General features: G+C 34.8%; 1 protein-coding gene across 11 annotated transcripts in view; it reads right to left on the minus strand.

The window, feature by feature from the left end:
- FILIP1 (filamin A interacting protein 1) overlaps nt 1–15,254 on the minus strand; it is a 396,243-nt gene that overhangs the window by 200,032 nt on the left and 180,957 nt on the right. For 3 of the 11 annotated variants that reach the window (XM_077162256.1, XM_077162250.1, XM_077162260.1), the window contains exon 2: nt 7,506–7,581. The exons of the other annotated variants lie outside the window; for them this stretch is intronic. In XM_077162256.1, coding sequence (XP_077018371.1) covers nt 7,506–7,581 — 76 coding nt within the window. The remainder of the gene's footprint in view (nt 1–7,505; nt 7,582–15,254) is intronic. 11 annotated transcript variants of the gene reach the window in all.

Consider the following 15,254-nt stretch of genomic DNA (forward strand, 5'->3'; position numbering starts at 1 on the left):
CAAATGGCCAAAAGGCACATGAAGAGATGCTCAATGTCCCTGGCCATTAGAGAAATGCAAGTCAAACCACAATGAGATATCATCTCACACCCACCAGAATGGCCATTATCAACAAAACAGAAAATGATAAGTGCTGGAGAGGATGCGGAGAAAGAGGCACACTTATCCACTGTTGGTGGGAATGTCAAATGGTGCAACCACTGTGGAAGGCAGTTTGGCGGTTCCTCAAAAAGCTGAATATAAAATTGCCATACGACCCAGCAATACCATTGCTGGGAATCTACTCAAAGGACTTAAGGGCAAAGACACAAACGGACATTTGCACACCAATGTTTATAGCAGCGTTATTTACAATTGCAAAGAGATGGAAACAACCAAAATCTCCATCAACAGACGAGTGGCTAAACAAACTGTGGTATATACATACGATGGAATATTATGCAGCTTTAAGACAGGATAAACTTACGAAGCATGTAATAACATGGATGGACCTAGAGAACATTATGTTGAGTGAGTCTAGCCAAAAACTAAAGGACAAATACTGCATGGTCCCACTGATGTGTACGGACATTCGAGAATAAATTTGGAATATGTCATTGGTAACAGAGTCCAGCAGGAGGTAGAAACAGGGTAAGATAATCGGCAATTGGAGCTGAAGGGATACAGACTGTGCAACAGGACTAGATACAAAAACTCAAAAATAGACAGCACAATAATACCTAATTGTAAAGTAATCATTTTAAAACACTGAATGGAGCTGCATCTGAGCTATAGGTTTTTGTTTTGTTTTGTTTTGTTTTTAGTATTATTACTTTTATTTTTTTCTCTATATTAACATTCCATATCTTTTTCGGTTGTGTTGCTAGTTCTTCTAAACCGATGCAAATGTACTAAGAAACGATGATCATGCATGTATGTGATGATGTTAAGAATTACTGATTGCATATGTAGAATGGTATGATTTCTAAATGTTGGGTTAATTTCTTTTTTTTCGTTAATTAAAAAAAAAGAGAAGGGGTAATTGGAGCTGAAGGGATACAAACTGTGCAGCAGGACTGGATATAAAAACTCAGAAATGGACAGCACAATACTACCTAATTGTAATGCAATTATGTTAAAACATTGAATGAAGCTGCATGTGAGGTATAGGTTTTTTTTTCTCTCTATTATTGTTTTAATTCTTATTCTGTTGTCTTTTTATTTCTTTTTCTAAATCGATGCAAATGTACTAAGAAATGATGAAAATGCAACTATGTGATGATATTAAGAATTACTGATTGTACATGTAGAATGGAATGATTTCTAAATGTTTCGTTAATTTTTTTTAATTAATAAAAAAAAAGACTATAAAAAAAAAAACCTACACAGACCCAGATGTTGTCACAAATACAAATCAGACCTCTTTTCCTATTCTTTGAAGATTGAGTCTTTGTAGAAATCAAACCAGAGATTAATGTGGAAGAAAAGGAAATTTTCTCAGAGTCCTTAATTGGAATTTTTTAAGTGAAAAAAAGAAAATAATTATAACCTCAAATTTTTGCTACAGAGAGCAATTACCTAAAAATAAAATAATATCTTCCTAAATAATTGAGGAAAAAAGTCTTCATAATTTTGTTTCAAAGACAGCACAAAGGTCAATAAATGAATTTGAAAATTTGTTTTTATTTGAACTTTCAAATTAAAATTACTTAAATCTAGGATTGTAAATACACAGCATGAATTCTGTCACACTCTTCTGCACATCACTAATTAGTTGTGGCATTCGTTAGCTGTTGAGCCTCAATACATTCTCAGAGTCTGTCTCAGCACATTATTTAGTCTGACTCTACGATCAGAATTCCTATTCACAAGGATACATATTTGGCATTTTTGCTCTCAAATGTCTGAAATGAAAGTTGATTATTTCTTATGGCTATTGCTATATAAATGAAAGAGTTAAAAATAGATGTGGCCAGATGAAATGCAAAACTGATGAAATTGCAAAAAGAGTAGAACAGTGTAAATTTCAAAAATAATGAAAGTCTATTTCACTGTTGTGGAAGAAATTCTGAGACATTTACTTTTAATACCACCACCCCAAAATGAGTGACTGTCTTCAACTCCCAGCTTAAATCTAACATGAATTCTAAATTAATGAGTGTTTATGACTCATTAACACTCATTAATATATGAATATTATTCATAATTATGAATATTATTCATTATTCATAATAATCAGTGACTGATTATTCAAAGTAATCAGTTGAATCTGGAATTTCACTCAGGGCAAAATGATAACCAGTTAGAACCTAGTTTAACCTGCAGGTTAAAATGTTTAAAATTATTTAAGAAAGCACATAATTCTGAGTACTAAATTTGTATATCTGCTTATCTTGTTCACTAGTGGGCTTTACTCAATTATAAAATATTTATAGAGCACCCGTTGAAGTCAAGAATTATTTAATACAAATAATGCAATCAATTTACAACACTTTGAAAGTGATTAAAGTCCAAAAGCTAGTGCAGAGATAGGTAGCAATGAGTGAGAGGGAGCCAGGAGGTCCAGGACAATTCCAAAAAAATTAATCACAGATATTCCATCATGTCTAAGTTGAGGTACTACTTTGAAATGTTCTTGCTGTAAGCATTATAAACAAAACTAAAAGGTAAAATACATAATGGAAACATATCTGAAAGAATACTGTGTACAAATATATCATTAACTTACTAATAATGGATCATTAATAATCTAAATATCAATAATCATAATTTATAAAGAGATGTTATAAATCAATAAACATTAATATATGGAAAAACAGGCAAAGGGCATTAATAAGCAATTCACAGAGAAAACAAATTTCTCCTATAACATGAAAATATATTTAATTTCATTCATGTACAAAAAAAGTATTTGGAGAATTAATGAAATTCATAGTCAAACAACAATAAAATATCATTAACAAAGATGGAGTTATAAAACAAAATGCTGGTAAAAAAAAAATGCTGGTGAGGAGATAGTGAAATGAGCACGGTCAGACACTACTCATGGAAGTGTAAATTAATTTGAGGTAATGTGCAGCTCTGCTTTTTTTTTTTTTCCTTATCTCCCTCAAAACAAATTCCTACATTTTGTTTGCAAAGTAATTTGATAAATTGTTCAGTTCAGTATAATAAGACCAAGTTATGGGATTTTATCTTTAAAATATAACCAGAAATTTATTGACAAAGATTTTTACTAAAATTTTAATAATAGCACCGGGTTCCAAATTCCAAAACATTGGAAACAAACTAGACAAACAATAATAGGGGAACTATTAAATAAAATATGGTCTATTCATTTGAGGGAAAATTACAAAGACAAAAGAACTAGGAAAAAAATATCTTCAATACAATCCTAATTTTGTGAATATAGTACAAAGTTTGCATGGAGACAAAACTTAGAAGATACAGACTATTCAGCAATTATTTATGGGTGCTGAGATGTACACTATCTTTATCTTTATGCTTACTGTTTTGCAAGTAGTCTAGAATGAACATGTATTATTTTGCATTAAATTTTTTTAATTAAGGCATGTAATCATTTGCTATGAAGGTGTCATATTATTATGAGAAAAAGGGATAGACTGAAAAATGTAAATGCTGTCAGAAAAGATCCATAAAAGAAACCCTGATCCCAAAGGTAAGTGTTACGTATAATAAAATAATGTACACAATAATTCCCAGGCAAGAGCTACAGACCACATAGAAGCCTTTCCATCACACTTAAGTCAAAACTAGTGCACACAATAGCTCATCATCTTGGATTACTCCAAGATGAGTTTTGGGACTCTCCTTTGCCGCTGCCCTTACCCTCTGCTGTAAATATCCTTAACCTCTCTCCTTACCCCAAGGCCCATCTCCCTGAAATTTCTCTCCACCTCAACCCACTACAATTTCTATCTCACTAGAACCTTAGATAATGTAGTACCTACATCACTTTTTTGGTACTTAAATGATGTTGTTCTGTCTCTTATTTCTGTTTGTATTTGTTTACATTGAGATTTTGACTCTCCAGCTGGATTTAAAACTCCATAAGAGAAGGGATATTGAAAACTCTTTTTAACATATGTAGAATGGTATGATTTCTAAATGTTGGGTTAATTTCTTTTTTTCCGTTAATTAATAAAAAAAAAAAACTCTTTTTAGCCTTATTCAATCTTCCAATAAATATCTGTTAACTGACTGGTATGCACTAGAAATTGTTTGCAGTAGTTAGGGATATATAGAAAGGAAAAGAGAGAGAGAGATCAAAGAAGAAAGGTGATGAGGGAGACAGGGAGGGAAGAAAAAAGGAAGGGAGGAAGGAAAGAAGAGAAATAGAGAAAGAAAGATAGGAAGGAAGGAAGATAGGAAGGAAGGAAGACAGGAGGGAAGGAAGAAGGGAAAACAGAAAGTGAAAAAATCCCCACCCTCACCCTACTGATGGATCCTGGCACTTGGCGCCATGTCATATACAATGGGAAGGCCCAATAAATTATGACAGTGGTGATGACAGTGATGAAATGTTTGTCAAATTTAATCATTTGCAGTTTTATGATTGAGGTCCCAATCTCTTTCCAGTCCATAACCTGAGAGGCTGTTATCTTCTAGAGGCCTCTCTTTGTCCTTCCACATGGCCCACTGTATCTCAGAACCAGCAACTGCGAATCGTCTCATGCTTGGAGTTTCACTGCATCTCTCTTGCCTCTAGCTGGAGAAAGTTTTCTGCTTTTAAGTGCTCATGTGATTAGACTGGGCTGACCTTGATAATCCAGGATACTACCCACATCTTAAATTTAATGACTTTAATCGTATCTGCAAAGTCACTTTTGCAATGTAACATAACATATTCACAGGACCCAAGAATTAAGCTATAGACATCTTTGAGGGGCCTCTCTACCTACCACAAACAGTAATAACAAAGAACAACTGTATGGAATACTCCTAACTCAAATTATGAATTCAACTCAAGAAATGTTACTGGATTCCATGAAATTTTTTTCTTCTTAGGAAAAACATTTCTACCATAGACCTGATTTCCTCATCCAGATCTAGAATACATTGACAGTATATTTCCTATCAGTGTTCTTTAACCAGCACAAATCTTCTTTTTTTAGCCATAAATTATTTTCTCCTAATTACCAAGTTCCACTTTTGTTGGTTCAACTATTTATTCTTTTTTTTTTTTAAGTTTTAATGCACTTTAATGTTGATCTGGAATTCTCTTTCATGAAATTATATGACATATTCTTTCATGCATTATTTAGAGTTTATGGTCTTCCATATGCTTTGAGGAAGAGAAATTCTCAACTCTAATATAATCAAACTTATTAATATTTTATTGTGGTTTGTTTTCTTCTTGTATAAGAAATCCTTACCTACATTGATATCCTGAAGAAAATCTCCTTTGTTCTGCTCTAAAATAATTGTAATGTCACTTTCATATTTTGTCCTTTATTGCACATTTTTTTTGTATGTTGAGAGGTAGGAGTGAAACTTCATTTAATCCAATATGGTTTTTCAACTATCAAAACACCATTTACTGAAATGTAGGTATCTGTCATATTGTGTCCCTATAGGAGTGGGCCTGTGCCTGTGACCTTTAGTTATAGCCGTGATCTCTTTTTTTATATATTTCTTCATCCACACAATATAAATTCATATGCATTTAAAATTAATTACATTTGGAAATGGTAATTAAAAATGAAATATTTTCTTTATGACGTGAAATGCTTCCAGGAAAGCACATGGAAATGGTTGAGTTTAGAATGTAGATTCTTTAAATGGATATTTTCATTAAAATAAGTAGAGAATGCTGTAGGGTATAAGTCTGAACAGAATTCTCTATATCATTAAACATTGAATAGTATTAATTTATGGGCTAGAGTTGTGATTTTAGAAGGATTAAATGCCAGGTTTAATATGACTTAGCTGGTGGTATCCACTGAAGATGTGAATTAAAGCAATAGCTAATTTGTATAGTTTTTTTAACTGGAAAAATTGTACGATATTTTTCCCTTTTTTAAAAAATATTTTTATTGTAAACAACAAACATACAAATATTATTGACATATTTATTCTTATCTTAATCCTAACATCAGTCAGAAGTTGAGAAACTTAAAGAACAAGATCATTTTATTTTGAGAAAAAAGACAAAGCTGAGCTATGTATTAGCTCATAACACCATAAATGATGCAACAGCTACACATGACAAGGTCAGATCCTGTAGTAAGCAGAAAGGACACTTAGGAGGTGGAAGCATTAGAAAGAAGAGGGAGCTTTGGGAAAGCTGTCTGGCCTCATTTGGAATGGAAAGAACAGAGTGGTCAAAGAGCTAACCCTGTGGCACCACAAACAGACTTTCAAGAGATTGTAGAGGGGACAATGCCAAATTCATATGACAGACAGCTCTTTTAATGCATGTACAGTGCCACTTATTCATCTGAGGAAGCAAAGGAAATGCTTTCAACCCGGATCCCAGACACAGAAAGAATCCCAGGTTTAAACGCCCCTCTCTGCCAAGGACAGAGTAACGCTCAACTGCATTTTTGTCCATGAGGTGAACCAGCTGCCCAGGCCTACTGATGACATCACATTATGATGGGTAAAGGAAAAAAAAAAAAAAACATGATTTTTTTTTCTTTGCATGAAATTTATTCAAAGCTCGTTTCCAAAGCAATGTCCAAGTGCCAGTACTAATTCAGAAGAAAAACTAAAAAACATATATTTAAATGTAATTAATGCTGGATTATTGGGGCAATCAAATTAGAAAATGCAAGCAAAGGTAATTTTGTAAACCATGAAGCTAAAAAGTTTTTTCAAGCTGATTTCATTATTTCTCTCAATCCTAATTTCTTTATCTCACCAATGAAAACACTGATCCTAGAACAGGTTTGCTTTCTCAAGATCATGTCATTCCCCTGCTCAAAAAACCCCATGCATTCTCTATTGTTCACCAGAAAAATGTTTTAACTTCTTAGACAGTCCTTCAAGACTTTTCTTATCTTGATATGATATATCTTTCAAACCAATACCAATTAACTACTGAATAGCTACCAAGGTCAAGACAGTATTACGTTCTGTGGGCATAGACAGAGCCACATGACAATATTTCATATTTCTTAAAGGAGTTTACAATCCTATTTCCCATTTGAAACTATACAATTAAACTTGTCTGGCTACTAAACCCCAATATACCTTCAACTTTTCCACCTTGACATCTTCATGCCATTTCCCTCACCTAAAGTTCTCTCCAGCATCACTGCCTCTTTCTTTCAAAATCTTACCCATTCTCCCAAGCCCAGAGCAAATTCTCTTTTTGGAAGTCTCCCCCATACCATACTACTAGACAAGTGGTTCTCAACCAGGGTCAATTTATCAATATCTGGAGACACTTTTGGCTGTCACAATGGGAGAAGGGAGTGATACTAGAATCTTGGGAGTACAGGCCAGGGACATGTTAAACATCCTATAATGCACAGTACAGTTCATCCATGGTAACAACTTACCCAGTCCAAAATGCCAGTAGTATTGAAGCTGAGAAACTCTGTACTAGTGAGAAGTGGTATCTCCTCCTCTGAACTCCTAGAGGACCAAATGCGTGAACAGTCTTTTGGCATTTAGCATACATTTTCTCATCTCTTGGCTACTTTTTTTCCTATCTACATATACTTTCTCCTCAAAGTTTCATTTTTTGCAAAATAATATATGAAAAATAAGTTGAAAAAGACAGAAAAACAAGTGAAAATTAAAATGAATATCATCTATCCTTTTATAATCCAAAATTAATGGTATATTACTTTGCCTTTTTTAACTTTTTATTTTTAAATAATTTCAAATTTACAGGACAATTGCAAAAATAATTCAAATCCCATATAGAAAATGCCAACAAATCCCTATCCCCACCTAGATACTTAGATCCTCAAATTTTAACATTTTGCTGTCTTTGCGATATCATTCTATCTTTATATCTACCTCTCCCCACCTACGCCAACTGAACATTTGTGAGCAGGTCACACACAACATATTCCTTGAACACATAATACTTCCATGTACATTTCTTACTAACAAAGATATTCACATATGTAATCACCTTAAGTGCAGTTATCAAGATCAAGAAATTTAAAATTGATATAAAGTCTATTCTTATGCCCTAATAATTTATTCTTATGCCCTTTTGAGTATTTTCTCCACTATTCTTAGATCCCATCCAGTATAATGGATTGCATTTGTCAATATCTCTGTAGCTTATCCTTTTTTTATTACAGAAACATACATACTACATAAATCTTCCCATCCCAACCACTCCAAGCATACCATTCAGTAGGATTAAACATGTTCACAATGTTGCAGTACCCTCACCACCATCCACTACTATAACTTTCTCTTCACCCAACCCTAAACTCACTAACTTTTACACTAACTCCCTCTTGACCCTGTCCCCACAGCTAGTAACCTGTACACTATTTTCTGCCCCTTTGACTTTGCAGATTCCCTGATATTCTCTTTGTTGTTACCCAGGGGGATTAAATTTAACATCCTAAATCTAAAAAAGTCTCATTTGCTTTGATACCAACTGAACTTCAATAGCATACACAACTATGTTCCTATATGCCTCCATACCCCCACGTTTATGTAGTTTTTGTCAAAAATGATGTGTTTATATATTGTGAGCCCCAAATAAATGATTTATCATTACATTTTATGCATCTGCTTTTTAGAACCTGTGGGAAGTAAAAAGTGGAGTTACAAATCAAAAATACAATGGTACTAGCATTTATATTTACCCATGCCATTACCCTCACTGGAGATATCTATTTCTTTGTGCCATTCCAATATATTGTCTACTCTCCTTTCCTTTCAACCTGCAGAACTCTCTTTAGCGTCTTTCATTTATCTGGGAATGCCTTAATCTCTCCCTCGGTTTTGAAAAATGGTTTTACCAGATACAGACTTCTTGGTTGGCAGTTTTTTGCTTTTAGCACTTTAAATATGTCTTCCCACTGCCTTCTTGCCTTCACAGTTTCTGATGAGAAGTCCGCAATTAATTTTATTGAGGATCTCTTGTATTTGGCAGCTGGTTCTCTTTAGAAGCTTTTAGAAAAAGATAGAATTGTATCTTTGGCATTTGACAATTTGATCATAAAAATGGTTCTGTATGAGTATTTTGGGGCTTATCTGTTTGGAGTCAGCTGTGTATATTCATATCTTTCTTTAAATTTAAGAAGTCTGCTGTCTTTCCTTCTTTGAATAATCTCTCTACCCTACTCTTTCTTCTTCTGGGACTCCCACAGTGCATATATTGGTATGCTTCATAGTGTCATAAGTTACTCAGGGTCTAGTCATGTCTCTTCATTCTTTCCTTTCTCTGCTCCTCATACTGAGTGATTTCAATGCTTTCATCTTCAAATTTTCTGATTCTTTCTTCTGCCAGCTGTAAGCTGCTTTTGAACCCCTTCAGGGAATTCTGAATTTCTGTAACTGTGATTTTCAGCTCTATTTTGTTCCTTTTCATAATTTCATCTCTTTATTGATGGTCTCTTTGTCTTCCTCTACCATTTTCCTGATTTCCTTTTGTTCTTTGTCCATATTTTCCTTTAGCTTTTTGAGTTCATTTAGAAGAAAAATTTTAAAGACATTGTCTAGAATGTCCCTGATCTGATCCTCCTCAAAAAATGGTTTCTAATTGGCTTTAAACTTCTCCTTTGTTTGGATCATCACTTCTTGTTTATATTTTTTATCTTTTGTTGAAACCTGGACATTTTGATATTTAAATGTGTTATCACTGGAATTTAGACTCTGAGGCATCTGTTCCTTAAGCTTGTATCTAGCTACATTTATGACAGAGTTTTCCTTGAATGCCAGGAGCTAAGAAAAAAGCAAATAAAAGAGGGAAAAAGAAAAAGAAAACAATTCTCCCAGCCTTTGCAAATTTACAGTGTGAGTGCTTTCCTTCAGAGCTTAACCATCGATGAATTTAGAGAATAGCTCCAGACCTAAGCATAGGGACCTCCCTGATCCTTTCTGCATCTGCCTCCTGTCTTGAGAATTTGGTTTTGACCCCAAGAACTTCCCCATTTACACAGATATGAATGTCCCCTCTTTCTGGGAAAAGTTTCCTCTCTGTCCAGGGCATTGCACTGTAAGCCAGCAATCTCTTGGCCCTAGAAGCCATTTGACTGGTCTCCCACAGCCTTCTATAGGTGATCTCTGTGAACTGTCTTCTAACACAGGGCAAGTTCAAGAACGGCAAGTCCCTCAAGCCACCACCAGACAAAATGCGCCAGACATATAAGTTCCCAGTATGTTTACAAAGGTTACTGCTCCCCACAGAACTGTGATCAGGGATCCCACTGGGAACATGGGTCATCTGTTTACCAAGCTGATTAGGGGTGGGGTAGGGGCCAGCCAAAGTACCATGAAAGACTATTGCTTTTAAGTAGAATTTTTCTTCATTAAGTATTTGCTCTATTACTTCTGTCTTTAATTGTTTCCTGGAGCTTTGAGAGAGATATTTCTGCCAATTTTTTTAGGCTGTTCAAAGCTTCTATGTGTGGTTGGAGCCCTGAGGCATCTCATTCCACCATCTTGATATGGATGAGGGCCCACATGTACTTCTTTTTTTTTTTTTTAACATGGGCAGGCACCGGGAATCGAACTGGGGTCTCCATATGGCAGGCGAGAACTCTGCCACTGAGCCACCATTGCCCACCCCTACTTGTACTTTTTGTCTAAATAATTTGGATATTTTTTAAAGAGAGGAACAATTTTATGCTCTTCAGCATCTTCTTTCATGTTTAAGTCTAAGCCTATTAAAAACATTGAAAAATCTTTATTGATAAGTAAATAATGATAACATGTTTTTCTATTCTTAATTACCAGTGGATACTCCAGGCTCCCAGTTATCATTGCCACATTTCACCACTTCTAACATCCTCAGGGCTCACTTTTATTCTGACTCTTCAAATCCCCTGCTTTGATGAAGAGAGGAACTCCCAGTAAACAAAATATCATACCTCCAGTTGATCAAATGAGACTGGGTCAAATTGAAAGGGTAGTGTGTCAAGTTCAGCACAAAAATGTCATTTGCTTAAGTCTCTGTTTCACTTGATCACCCATTTTGCAATCTCCACTCTTCATGACAGTTCTCTGCTCTTTTACATATAACTTCTCTAGAGCTTTTAAGTAGAAAGGGGAAGGAATCAGTTCCCTGTCACAATCCTGCCGCTTTACAGGATGACTAGCATGGGGTAAAACATCCTAAGATAAAGACAGAATTAAAATTCAAAATGCCCTAAGCAATGAAGATTATCCTTCATTCTATTCCCATAAGGAATTCCAAATTGATTTAAGTTCTAACTTCCTCCATGGTGTCTTTACTGATGATGATTCATGGTGTCTTTACTGATGATGATTTCTAAACATATTTAGTCCCTCCGGACAAACTTTTCCCTCTGTCTCCTTCTCTCCTTTGCACCCTCTCTCCCTCCTCTCCTGCACACCCCCCTCCCCGAACCCCATACTTCTGTTTTGCCAATGTTCTTAGCACATGTTTAGTCTGCCCAGAGGGAAATCAGCAGCGGCTAAAAGGAATGGTCATTGCCTGGCATCCCTACCTTAATTACATTATCATTAAAATTTTTATCTAAAACACTGATTTTTCAATGGGACAGTGGAAGAGGGAGGTAACTTGCTTCTCAGGGCTGTCAGATTTAGCAAATAAAAATATAAGATGCCCAGTTAAATCTGAAGTTCTGGATAAGTTTTTTTAGTTTAACTATTTCCCATGCAATATTTGGAGCATACTTAACCCAAAAATTATTCATTATTTGTCTAAAATTCAGATTTAACTGGACATCTTGTATTTTATTTGGCAATCTATCCACAGGGGCATTTGGCAATGTCTAGAGACATTTTGGTGTGTTACAATTGGGGAGGATATTACTAGCATCTAATGAGTAGAGGCTAGAGATGCCCTAAGACAACCCAAAACAAGACACAATTATCCAGTCCAAAATATCAATAGTGTTAAGATTGAGAAACCCAAATCTAGAATGACCTTTGAGAACTACTGATTTGTCCTCCTGTTTTATCCAGAAGGGAGCAGAAATCCCGGAGGAGTTAAAAATGGCTTGCTCTAAGCCTTACCGCTAATTACTTTCATAGTTGGTCAACTTGGAGGCAAACCTAGAAAAATGATTCCATTTCTGTGTGGCCCGGAAATGTTACCTATTAAAGCAGATACACTTAAGCTATCCAAGAGTGGATTCCTTTAGCTTTCTCCAATAGAAAACATTACGCGAACCCCTGGGTGGCCTCTGGCTAGAAGAAGTAAAGGTAAAGGGTTTGGGACGAAAATTTTTGTTAAAATATTTTTCCAAATCTTCTTCTCCAACCTTAACTTTATTTATAGAAAAAGAAGGAAGGGAAGGATGAAAAGTCTGGCCTGGAATGGGTCCCAATTATGTTTACTCTCCCCTACTCTCACTTTTTCCTTCACCTACAAAGATATATTGTTTGAGTCTTTGGAAAGGCTCAACTTTCGTTATTCAAGCTCCTTAACTGATCTCTCTGCTCCTGGATGTGGAAAAATTTCTTAAATAGAACTACCCAAAGAAGTTGTTAAGTATTACAAAAGGAAAGTGAAGGCATTGATGAAACTGTACTATTTTGGGGTGGCCAAATGTCAGAGACCTGTAAAATAACATGAAGTAGTGTACTGAAAATGTATTCATACGTCAATTCTTGCCACATACGGTTTGCTTGGAAGCCCCTGAGCAAGCAACATGGCTCATCTAAGTAAAGTGCTGGCCAAGATAATCTAATGACCTAAGAATCTAATGACACTATACGCTGTCCCTAATCCTGCTTGGTTTTAATTTAACAGACCAATGTTTAATGCTTCTCTTCTGTGAGTGTCTACAATGATTCCTGCCACTGTTTATTGAAATATTTTCTCAAATTTTGAGTTCAGTTTTTTAACTTGTTTTAAAAATATTCATTCAGCATGTTATTAATTATTAGTATGAATTTTTAGAAGGACTGCACTAAAGAGAAAAATTGCTTTAACCACATTGTCCAACTAATGAGATACCCTATTAAAATAATTTTTATGTAGAACATAAGATTGAATTTAGGAAGGACATATCTTGGAGACATTGGGAAAAAGCTTCTCACTTTTCTTTCAGTTCCCTCAGCCCTTCCTTTCAAGGGAAAAAGATTTTGCCATTCATGAACCCTCCCATACCTTGTACAACTAACCTCTGAATCAATTGTTTTTTCCAAATTCTTTTGGAACATCACCCTGACATTGTTATTCACATTAGTCCCCATATTCCTTTATGAACATACAATGTCATTGTTTTTTATGACCCATGATTTAACAGGGGATGCATTTCAATTATAGTCTTTCCAATTGTCAGTTTAATATCCCTGTTTCTTGATACTTTGATTACCTACACACTTTGTCATCAAGACACTTATGTGTTTCCTGGGAGCAAATCTTCTCAAACATTTACATTAATCCCTTCAAATATGTCAACTAATTATAAGTAATTCAAATCGAATTTAATTTGGAGAAAGGTTATACCTCTGACTCTGGATCTAATTTCATTTTATTTGGGAATCCACTTAAATTTAGCACAGCTAATAGAGATGGCAGTGATCCTCATGACTAGAAGTCCACAGAATTCCTTCTGCCATCAGCTCTTTATTTAAAAGATGAGAGAAAATTTCCAGCCCAATAAGTTAGAGCATATCTAAGGATTCTTTGGTTGGAACCACATTGAATATATGGTGCAGTGTTCACAACAACAACTTCCTTCAGGAAGCATGAAGCACCACCAACCTAACTTGAGCCATAAAGACATCTTGGTAAGATTCAAGGAATTTGTGAAGCCTAAGAAAGGATGGAGACAGCTCCTCAGAATTTAGCACCCTTTTGAGAAAGGCACCACCCTGTCCTTTTGAAGGCACTCAGCTCTTATATGACTTTTTAATAACTTAAGGCCAGTGTATATACATTTATATTTTTAAAAAGAAGCTAAATATTGGGGGAGAGAACTCATCATGTCTTAAATCAAACAGCTGTATTTTATCCAGACGTAATGTTAGATATGAAACAATTTCTACAATTGAGAATTCAATACCACTAAATTATTTTCCAATTTGTGCTGTTTCAGAGTTGAAGTCTTTGAATTACTGACAGTTCTTTTCATTTGCCATTAAGGCTTGATTTAATAACCAAGTGAAAAGCTCCCCTTTTGGAAATGGGATTTCATCTCCTTTTTCTGAGATTCCATTGTGAGTTCCACTTCCAATTATGAATGTCCATTGTGTTTTTGTACATCTCATCTTAGAAAATAACCAAAGCAATTATGGCCAAAAAACACTACAAAATTTTATAATGACTGAGATTTTCTAGTCAATACTAAAAATCTGTTCAATTAAAAGCCATTACTTTTTTTTCAGCTTTGTTGCACATGGTTTGTTTATAAGAGAGACAAAACATGCTGATAAAAATAGACCTGCTAACATTGGTCTCTTATAAACTTCAGACAACTGAGCTTAAGCAGAAAAAAAAAGTAACATTTACAGCAAATCTTTCTTATCTTTATTTTCCTTGGTCTGAAATATTTAATAAATATTTGTTCTTTTTAAATAATGGGTCTAGCCCTTAAAAAACTGATTCATGTAGAAATATTTGATACTTTCAAAATTTTCTGTGGCCAAGATGCTGGATATGTTACTAACATAGGGTTTGCTGTTAATAGCCCCCCCACACCCCAGACTTCTCTTTCTATCTGAACTTTCACTTTTTTACACATAATCTCATCAAATAAAATTCCAAGAAATCAAGTCTCTCCTACTCTAAAATTCTGGGCTGTAAAGAACCCCAACCCACAAAAAAGTTATAACAACAATAGTTACCACATTCAGCCCTTACTCCACACTAGGCACTGCTCAAAGCTAAACCATCTTTCATAATCATCAGAACTTCATTCCCGCTTTACAGATAAGGAAACTGAGGTGCAGAGAAGTTGAGTAACTTATGTAATATTTCTCTGCTGATAAATGACAAAGCCAGAATTTGAATACAGACAGTTGGGATCCAGAGTCCATTCTCTTACTGCCACTCATGACATCATAGAAAACTATTCATTAGGTTGGACATGCCTACAGTTATTTTTAAATATATTTTTAATGGGATCATAGTTTTTATGCAAAATGATATTATGAATATTCTCCAAGCTTTCATA

The sequence above is a fragment of the Tamandua tetradactyla genome, chromosome 5 (genome assembly GCF_023851605.1).
Source record: "Tamandua tetradactyla isolate mTamTet1 chromosome 5, mTamTet1.pri, whole genome shotgun sequence".
Lineage (NCBI taxonomy): Eukaryota > Metazoa > Chordata > Mammalia > Pilosa > Myrmecophagidae > Tamandua > Tamandua tetradactyla.